General features: G+C 61.0%; 1 protein-coding gene across 1 annotated transcript in view; it reads right to left on the bottom strand.

Annotated features, from left to right (window-relative positions):
• Positions 1-6,254, bottom strand: part of CDC20 (cell division cycle 20) — a 7,616-nt gene extending 1,362 nt beyond the window's left edge. Inside the window, exons 1-8 of the mRNA XM_019531266.1 lie at positions 6,035-6,254; positions 5,292-5,437; positions 4,619-4,715; positions 4,079-4,207; positions 2,798-2,994; positions 1,997-2,091; positions 1,548-1,779; positions 1,251-1,376 (exon numbers count right to left, since the gene is read on the bottom strand). Coding sequence (XP_019386811.1) covers positions 1,251-1,376; positions 1,548-1,779; positions 1,997-2,091; positions 2,798-2,994; positions 4,079-4,207; positions 4,619-4,715; positions 5,292-5,437; positions 6,035-6,227 — 1,215 coding nt within the window. The 5' untranslated portion in view covers positions 6,228-6,254. The remainder of the gene's footprint in view (positions 1-1,250; positions 1,377-1,547; positions 1,780-1,996; positions 2,092-2,797; positions 2,995-4,078; positions 4,208-4,618; positions 4,716-5,291; positions 5,438-6,034) is intronic.
• Positions 6,255-9,023: the final 2,769 nt, after the last annotated feature.

The following is a 9,023-nucleotide window of genomic DNA, read 5'->3' as shown; positions in this document are numbered from 1 at the left end:
GGGGCCCGAGGGGGGCCCCGCAGGGAGGTGGCTGTTCTGGTCCCTACTTAGGAAGACAGAGGCAAAGAAATCATTAAACATGTTAGCTTTGTCGTCTGGTGTGACGACCAAATTCCCCAACACGTCCTGCAAGAGCCCCACTTTACCCGGGACCTTCTTTTTGCCCCCTGTGTATTTAAAAAAGGACTTCTTATTGTCCTTAAATCTGAGAAGCTAGTCCTAATTCCATCTTTGCCTTGGCCTTCCTAACTGCCCCCCTACAACCCCAAGCGACTGCAGAATAGTCATCCCTGGTGATGACCCCTTCCTTCCATTGGGTATATGCCTCCTTTTTAGCAAGGAGACGATCTCGGATGATCTGGGGGCACCAGGGGAGGAGGCCCTACAAGGAGAGGCTACAGAACCTGAACCTGTTCACCCTCCACAAAAAGGAGGCTGAGCGGGGATCTAGTTGCCTGTTACAAACTAGTCAGGGGGGACCAGCAGGCATTGGGGGAAATCCCTGTTCCCTGGAGCACTGCCAAGAGTGACAAGAAATAATCGTCACAAGCTGGCAGAGAGTAGACTCAGGAGGCTCTACTTCACAGCGGTACTTCAGGGTGGCTAGAATCTGGAATCAACTTCTAAGAGAGGTGGTGCTGGCTCCTAGCCTGGGGGGGCTTTAAAAGGAGGCTGGATGAACACCTAGCTGGGGCTGTTTGACCCCAGTACTCTTTCCTGCCATGGCAGGGGTCAGACTCGATGATCTGCACAGGTCCCTTCCGACCCGACCAACTATGAAAACTGGGCCCAGGAAGCACTCCCCTACTGCCCCATGAATAGTACTGACTTCTGGGTGGGGGAGCAGGGTTGGCTCCCTTCCTCAGGCTGTGCCAATGCTCCTGCTGTTACGTGGGAGTCAGGGGACCCTGGCTAGAGAGTCTTGCTGTACCACTTCCAGTGAGACAGTGGAATTACAGGTCAGAAAAATCCCCACACCCCACAGCCAGACTGGCACAGGAGGGCAGGGTTGCCCTAGCTTGGGGAACAGTCTTTTTCCCAGGATCACCTGAACGCATGACCCAGCCACCTGCTTGCTGTTGTGGGGCAGGATGGCAGCAGCACCCGTCTTGTTTTACCTATGGCAGGCTGAGGGTTTGGAGCTGATGTTGGGATCCCATCATCTAGCAATGGCTGCCCATGCAAGGGCTGCCTCTGTTCCCGGGCACCCCTCCCACCCTGCTCCTCTGGGAGCCGTGCTGGGCTCTCACCTGGGAATGGGCATCGACAGTGTTGAGACAGGTGCCTGAGCATACATTCCAGATGCGGATGTGCCGGTCGCTGGTGCCGCCGCCAGTGGCCAGGACGTTGGACTGCCAGGGGCACCAGGCCACCGCCTGCCAGAAGAGATTCATGACTGGTAGGACAGAGGCAGCAGCAGCTGCTGTGTCCAGCAGCTCAAGCTTCATGCCCACAAGGCAGCCCTTGCTGCACCATCTGCAGGGAGGCGAGAGCAGTGCTGCAGCTCTGCCACACTCACCCAGGCACCCCCGGAGCCATGTACTCACCTTGACAGCGCCCTGGTGCTGTGTGAAGGTCTGTATTGGAGCAAAGTCCCCGCTGTCACCCTGGGTGCAAGGCCAGATGTTCACAAGGTTGTCATTGCCCCCGCTGGCTAGGTACCGGCCATCCAGTGACCACTTGAGCCCACACACCTCTTGTGTGTGGCCAGCGAGTGTGGCCACGTGGTGCTCGGCCACCCGGACGTCATGGTGATGGATGTGCCCCGTCCTTGCCCCACTGCAGAGAAAAGGTTGCAGTCAGGCTACTGCTTGCTGGTAGGGGCTGTGCCCAAGGGCCCCTGTAGAGACCCTGGCCCAGACAGGCATGTTAGCCCACAGGCCACAGGGTCAGCTGCAGCTGCAAGAGCTGTACTGCACAAGTCTCGCACATGGGTCATCTCTGTTAAGTCACCCAGAGCAGGCTCTGTCCTCCCACACCTTGGGCCATCCCCCACCTGGAAAGGATGTAGCTGTTCCAGCTCAGCGAGCCCACGCGGGAGGAATGGCTGGTCATGTTGCGGAGCCGCTTCTGCTGCTGTATATCCCACAGCTGGAGAAGGAAAGCAGCTGTTATCTGCCATGGATTGGCACACCAGGGCATTCTAGAGTTTCTGATATGGGGCCCCTCACCTCTGCAGACTACGGAGCTAGGAACACATGTTCCTGGTGCCCATGAGATCATTGGTAACTAACCAGGTTTAGCCCAAACAGTCAGGTGCCCAGCACTTACAGCCTGTGCAGAGACTCAAGAAGACTGCAGGTATTTGCCCCTGCAAGAGAGGTGGCAGCAGGGATCTGTAGGGGCAATCTCCAGGGGAGTGCAGGTGGCCGGGCATTTCCCAGACAGCCACCCAGCCCCTCCGAGTAGGAGATGGCAGGGGCAGACAGCCCCTGTGTATGGAGCAGCTGTGTTCTTGCCATGACTTGTGAGCTGAGGGGTCAGGGACTGAAGTTACAGGGCCAGAGGGGACCCAAACCCCTGGCCCTGCACCTCCCTCCAGGATCCCTTTAGCCATGAACCCCAGGTCTAAATGAAGTGCAGCAGGGCTCCAAAGACCCCTTAGAAGCAGACAGAGGAAATGCACCCCCCACAAGAAGATACTGCATAGGACCCAAGTCAAAAGCAGCACCAGGCCCACACCAGCACTCCTCCAGCCACACAGCACTGAGCTCTGGGCAGGCCAAGCAGTACATGCCCAAAAAAGCTGTGTTATCCCTGGGCAGGAGCCTCCACTACAGCAGCCTTTCCCCCTCACCTGGACCTCAGCATTGCTTGTGCCAATGGCCAGGTAGTTTCCTTCTTTGATCCAGGACACAGCAGAAACATAGTCATCAGGATTCTCCATCTGAAGCAGCTGGATGATCTCCCCAGAGGCATAATTCCAGAGGTACACAGAGTTGTCCAGAGCCACAGCCAGGAAGTTCTGGGAGCTCCAGTCAATAAGGTTCAGATCTGTAGTTAGGGGAGGCCACATGGGTCCCTCAGGGAGCCCTGCCCATTGCAGCAGTACAGCAATGTCCCCTGCCGCTCACCCCTCATCGCTGGGCCAGATCCCCTCTGCACTGCAGAGCTCTGCGCCCAGAAGGCAGTCAGGTATGGCCAGGCAGGTGTGAGCACAGCACCAAAGTCTCTGGCCTCAAGGCTGCTGAGCGACACCCTGGATGTCCCTGTGCCCCAGCAGTGGTGGTAGGGCATTGTTCAGTAAGCTACCCAGCATTTACTGGCTGTCTTTTCAGTGCATCACTGCCACAGCAGAGATTGAGCAGCACTGTTCCCCCAACACTGATAACAGGTGCCTTCTGCTTGCTCCCATGCAGCCCCACCTGCTGCAGGGAAAGGCTACCAGTCCGGAAGGGCTGCATTAGGGTCCCCCTGTCCTGGCTTTGGGCCATGTCTCAGGCTCTCCAGCTACAGTGGTGGCCCCTCCCTCTGGGAAAGGAGCTGCACCTAGATTCGCCCACCTGCAGAGATGGCGATGCTGAGGGAAGCACCTGGGATTCTGCCCACCATGCTACAGGGGAGAAGCTGCCAGTATGGGTGCCCAGAGCATGCTCGGCCTGCAACAGCCAGCACACCCAAAAGGAGAATCTGGAGGCAGGGCAGGGGACGGAGTAGGTGCCAGGAGTGGGAACTGTCCTCTGAGCAGGGTAGGGGGACAGGGCTACACTACCCAATAGACAGGAGTCTATAATTTGGCATGCCCAATACCAGGCCCGAAACCAGCACTCCCTCTGGTAACCCTGGCAGGCTGGTCCCTAACCACATGGTTGTTGTTAGTGGGCACAGTGGGGAAGGATGGTCAGAGAGCATTGGCCCCATTAGGAGCCTGCGCAGGTCACAAGACATGGAAATACCAGATGGGGGTGAGACCCAGGACCTGGTGAGGGGCTCTGCTCTCACCACCCCTGGCCAACTCCAAAAAGGTGGTGCCCAGGGTGCTGCAGGAACTGCTAGGCCTGGTCTCACTTAGCCTCTTTGCAAGGCAAGGAAGAAGCCAACACCACCTCCCTGGAGCCCCATGGGAAAGTCTGCTTACAGTAGTCATTGCGGATCTCTGGTGCATCCAGGATCCGGTCTGGCATGGAGGGAATGTATCTGCCATTCTTTCTGCTAGAGCCAGGTGTTGCTTTCTGGCTGTAGAGCACTTTCAGGTTATTCTGGTAGCCTGCACCAAGGAGAGAGCCACAATTACTCAGCAGGCAGGCACTTCCCTTCCATCCTCACCAGGCACAGGCACTCTGCCACAGAATGCAGGGCAACAGTGCTTTCTTTTTGCTGGGATGTTACTATTTTGCCATGCTTGAGCCCACACCCAAAGTCACAAGATTGCACGGCCTTGTTTGTACAGCCTCCAACAACTTGAAGGCAACACTGTTTGTGCTGCAAACTGCAGAGCTAAGATGAACAGTATTTGCATGAGGCTGAGATGCAGAGCTGCCTGCAAGTCTTCAGAACCCTTTCTGCCTTCCCTCTTCTCGCTGGTGTTACTGGTGTTCACCCTGGTGCAGCTTGGAAATGGGAGGGGGCCCAGGGAGCCCATTGGGGTCTGGTCCAGCCTCAGATTCCCCGTGCCTACCTTCTGGGGCATTCTGAGGCTTCCCACTCAGGCGGAGGATCTTTGCCTCTTCCACATCGAACCCGTTCAGATTCACTGCCCAGGTCTTCTGCTGCTCCTGGAGACACAGACATCCAAGTCTATTTTCAGCAAGACCCAACTTTGCCCAGCCGCCTTTGAGGAAAGGGGGACACAACAGGCCCCACCACAGGCATTGCATGCTGCCCTCTGGGAAGCAGCTGCACACAGGAAGCTCCTAGACAGGTCTGCGCACAGACCCCAGCTAGCCCTGGGAGCTGGGCAGGCCATTTCATGCTGTACCAGCTGCCCCTCAGTCTGGGCTTGTCCTGTTTTTGGTGGGGAAGCCACAGCAAGTAACAACATGGAGGAGCAAGTCTGAGCAGTTGTGGCCATTTTCTACACTGCTGCTTGCGCTGGGATGGCTGCTCCCAAAGAGGTCGCATGCAGAGGAGCCCTGTGAGTCTGGCACAGGGAGCACCACATTTGCAAGGCTCGCACGATCACGTCTTGCAGCCAAAGGCAGCACCAAGCAGGGGAGGGTCCAAACCTCACCCAGCAAGGCCACGTGTGGGTGGTTCCTTCCAGCCCGGTCATGCAAGCATGTACCCAGCAAGGTTCTGCCACCAGAGCACAGGGAGGAAGTGGGCCAGCTGCTGGCATGTGCTCTGCTTACCTTCTTGGTGGGAGTGTCTTCGGAGTCATCGTTCTCCTTGGTCAGGAGGAAGTTGGCTACCTCCATCTGCATGGCGCTACGGTGGGGGATGTAGCGGTCCCCGCCAGCCTTGCTTGGGGTGCTCTGTGTCTTGGACGCAGATTTACCTGCATTGCGCACAAGAGCCGAGTCTAGCTGGCAGCGACCCAAGGACATGCTCCTGCCTACGTGCTCGCTCAGCAGGGCCGTGCAGCCAGCTGGGAGCCCCTGGGCCAAGCGAGCACAAGGCTCTGGCCAACTCCAGCCCTCCACCTGCGGAAAGGCCTGGTGGCACTCCAGCCCCATCCCTGAGCTGGCAGGGGCTGCGCCCAGGGTGGGATCAGCTCCAGTCAAGCTGCTCCAAACAGGTGTTGGCCTGACCTACTCGTCAGAGAATGGCAAATGAGCCCTGGTGCAGTGACCAGGCCAGAAGTGAGGGCTCCTCAGCTTGTACCTGCCGAGCCTGGGGCCGAGGGCACTGCTGGGGCCAGCTGCGGCCACCGAGGTCCCAGGCAGAGCCCCGGCGGGGTGGGGGGGAACGGAGGACGGAGCCGCCACGACTGGGATTGGTCCCGGTCCGACACAGTGCTCAAATGCAGGGCCCAGCTCGCGGCTGCCGGGTGCGTGGGCCCAGGATTACAGGTGTTCCCGGCCCGGCGCTGCACCCGGCTCATGCCAAACCCACCACCTCCCAACCCCGGCCCGGCCAGGCCGCCCGCATCAACCTGGGGTCCTGCCAGGGGTCCTGCCGGCGCCGTGCGCGCGGTTGCTGGGCTTCATGGGCGACAGCGTGGCGGGCCCGGGGGCGGCGGGGCCATCGCGGGCTTTGCGCTGCCAGCGGGCCGGCGGCGCGTTGAGGATCGGCGCGTCTAGGCGAAGCAGCGTGTGCAGGTCGCTCTCGAAGCCAAAGTGCGTCATGGCGGCTGCGGACGGCACGGGGTCAGTGCGGGGGACGGGGTCCTGGGGGGAGGGGAGCGAGAGACCCGCAGAGCCGGGGAGGAGCTCCAGCTCGTGCCGCACTCACCGACCCCGGCAACAGCACCGCAGTGGGGCCCTGCCCTCGCGGCGCTTTAAACCAGGCGCCGCCCGCCCGCATTGGCCGCTTCGAACCCAACGGCGGCCGACGCCATGGTAACACGCCCCGCGCCTCCCCGCCATTGGTCCACCTGGCCGCAAAGGGCGGGGCTTAGCGCCAGCGCCTGCGTGCCCTGGCTTTGGCCGTTGTGACCTCTGACCCGGGCGTGCAGGGTCACGGCCATTGGCCTGCAACACGCGAGGGGCGGGGCTTGGCCTGGCCTGGCCTGGCCTAGCGGTCCTGCACCGTCCTTGCCGCGAGGTGTCGCCCGCTCTGCGGCTCCCGGGCGACGGTCCGCGGCTGGCCCGAGCTCCTGCGCACTGGCCACAGCCCTCTGCCCGTGCGCGGGGCTGTTGTGTGAAGGCCGAGGCCAGGCAGGAGCGGGGCGGCCCCGCTCCCGCCCGGCTCGCCCACCCGGGCCCGGCTCCCTTGCCCTTCGCTTGTAGCGCGCGGACACGCAGTCCCTCCTCGCCATCCCGGCGTGTCCCCGCAGCCGCCCGCTGGGCCCGGCCGGCCCCCTCGCTCGCCCGCCCGCTGCCTGGCAGTGCTCCGCGCGCGGCTCCCAGCCCCCCTGGCCACCTTTGATCTTCAGTCTCGCTTTCCATGGCGCCTGTTTGCAACCTGGCATCCTGCCTTCGCTGACCAGGCCCTGCTCGCCCTGCCCTGGGTCCGGAATTCGAGCGTGGCTTCCTCGCCAGGGACCTGCCGCCTTCACACCCTCCACCCACCCGCTTTCACATCTTGGTCAAGACAGGACCCAGGAGAGGTGATCCCTGTTGCATGGACCAGGAAGCGTGGCAGCGTTGTGAAGTCTCCCACCAGGATCACCCCTTCCCTTTTGGGCAGATTTGTCACCCCCTCGCAGGGTGCCTCACCCACCTGCTCTTCCTGGATAGGTGCTCTGCAGTGAATCCCCACCGTTATAGCAGTGCTGCATCTTTCACCTTCACCCACATGTGTTTGGTTTTGCCAGGTCCTTCCTCCTGAGCCGGGGAGCGAGCGCGTGCGTGTCTGAGGAGAAACCCTGGCACAGGCAGCCCGTGGGGGCAGCGGGACGTCCCGTGCACCTCACTCCAAGTCGGCGTGCCCTGGAGCAGTGCCCGAGGGGGACAGGGCCCTGTGGTTGCGGCAGCAGGCAGACCGGAGCGCAGGAGTGGGTCTTTCCCCCCCGGCAGTGGGCCACAGCAGCAGTTGAGGGGCCATCTTGGGTCTCTGCACCTGGCCCTGGGGGAACGGTGCAGCAGTGTGTGCTGGCAGCAGCCTCTGGCTGGGACTCCCCCACAGCCTCACCCTGCTGCCACCTCTTACCTATCCAGGCCTTTCCCAGCCAGGTGCCTGCGCCTCCCTCCCACTTAGCAGGGAGGCCTGCCAGGGGCAGGTGGGGCCAGCTGCAGCCACCTGCTGCTGCTGCCATGGGAAAGTGCTGATAAGCCTCAAACCTGTCCTGCGGGTTCCTCAGGCTCTTCCAGGTGAGCAGGTGAGGATGGCTCTGGGTTGCTGGAGGGAGCTGCAGGGCAGCACAGCAGTTGAGCAAGAGCTGCAGGGAGCAGCGGGGCAGGAAGAAGGGGCAGCAATGCCTCCCATGTGGCATCATTGGGTACCCAGCATGGCTCCAGGCACAGATAATCTCTGGCACCCACTCCTGCAACAGGCATGCTGGAGACCCATGGCTTGTGGTTCTCCCCATCACATGCTACAGTGGTTAGTGCTGCCACAGGCCTGTTCCCTGCCACCTCCCTTCCCACAAAGTCCCTGTGCAGGGCCAGGTCCACTGGGGTGGGTTAGAGGCTGGGTGGGCAAGCTGAGGTGCCCTTTCCACCAGGATGCAGCCTGGGCCTGCCCAGCGCCCACAGACATCACTGGTGTCACAGCAGCAAGGAGTGCTGGGGCAGGCATGCTCTGGCACAACATCCACCAGCTGCCTTCCAGCACCTGGATATGGGGGGCGTTAGGCCCTGGATCCCAGGCCCCAGTGTGCTGTGCAGCAAGGACAGAGGCAGTTTGATGGGGCAGAGCCTGGGGGGGGACACATCCAGTCCAGCCACTGCTGCAGGCCAAGCTGCCCTGTCTGAGCCAGGCCAGCCAGGTGCATCCTGCCCACAGGAACTTCCCCAGGCAGCCCCATCACACACAGCCCATGTACAACATGCTAAGTCTCCAGCCCTACAATGCAGCCATGGGGCCTACCCGTCCTGCCACTGCGAGGGCAAGAGGCAGCTTGTTAGATGCACAGGAGAGCTTCTGCCTGCTCCCCTGCTGCAGGGCCAGTGATGCCCCCAGTCTGTGCTGAGCTGCCTACGGGGTCAAGTTCTTGCCTGACCTTGACCCTGAGGGGTAGGAGAAGGGGCCAGACCCTCTCTCCAGGCCTCTCTGGGTGCTTTGGCCCCAGTGGCAGCATTGCACCATGGGGAGCACCAGGCTTCCCTCCAGGCCCCTAGTTTCATAGTTTCTAGGGTCAGAGGGGACCTGAGTAGATCATCTAGTCCAACCCCCCTGCCATGGCAGGAAATAATACTGGGGTCAAACCACCCCAGCAAGATGTTCATCCAACCTCCACTTAAAAAACCCCAGGGTAGGAGCCTGCACCACTTCTCTTGGAAGCTGGTTCCAGATCTTAGCCGACCTGACCGTGAAGTAGC

Source organism: Crocodylus porosus, unplaced genomic scaffold, assembly GCF_001723895.1.
Source record: "Crocodylus porosus isolate Cpor-Errol unplaced genomic scaffold, CroPor_comp1, whole genome shotgun sequence".
In the NCBI taxonomy this organism is placed as follows: domain Eukaryota; kingdom Metazoa; phylum Chordata; order Crocodylia; family Crocodylidae; genus Crocodylus; species Crocodylus porosus.
The sequence above is the reverse complement of the archived record's forward strand: the minus strand, read 5'-3'. Positions and strand labels throughout refer to the sequence as shown.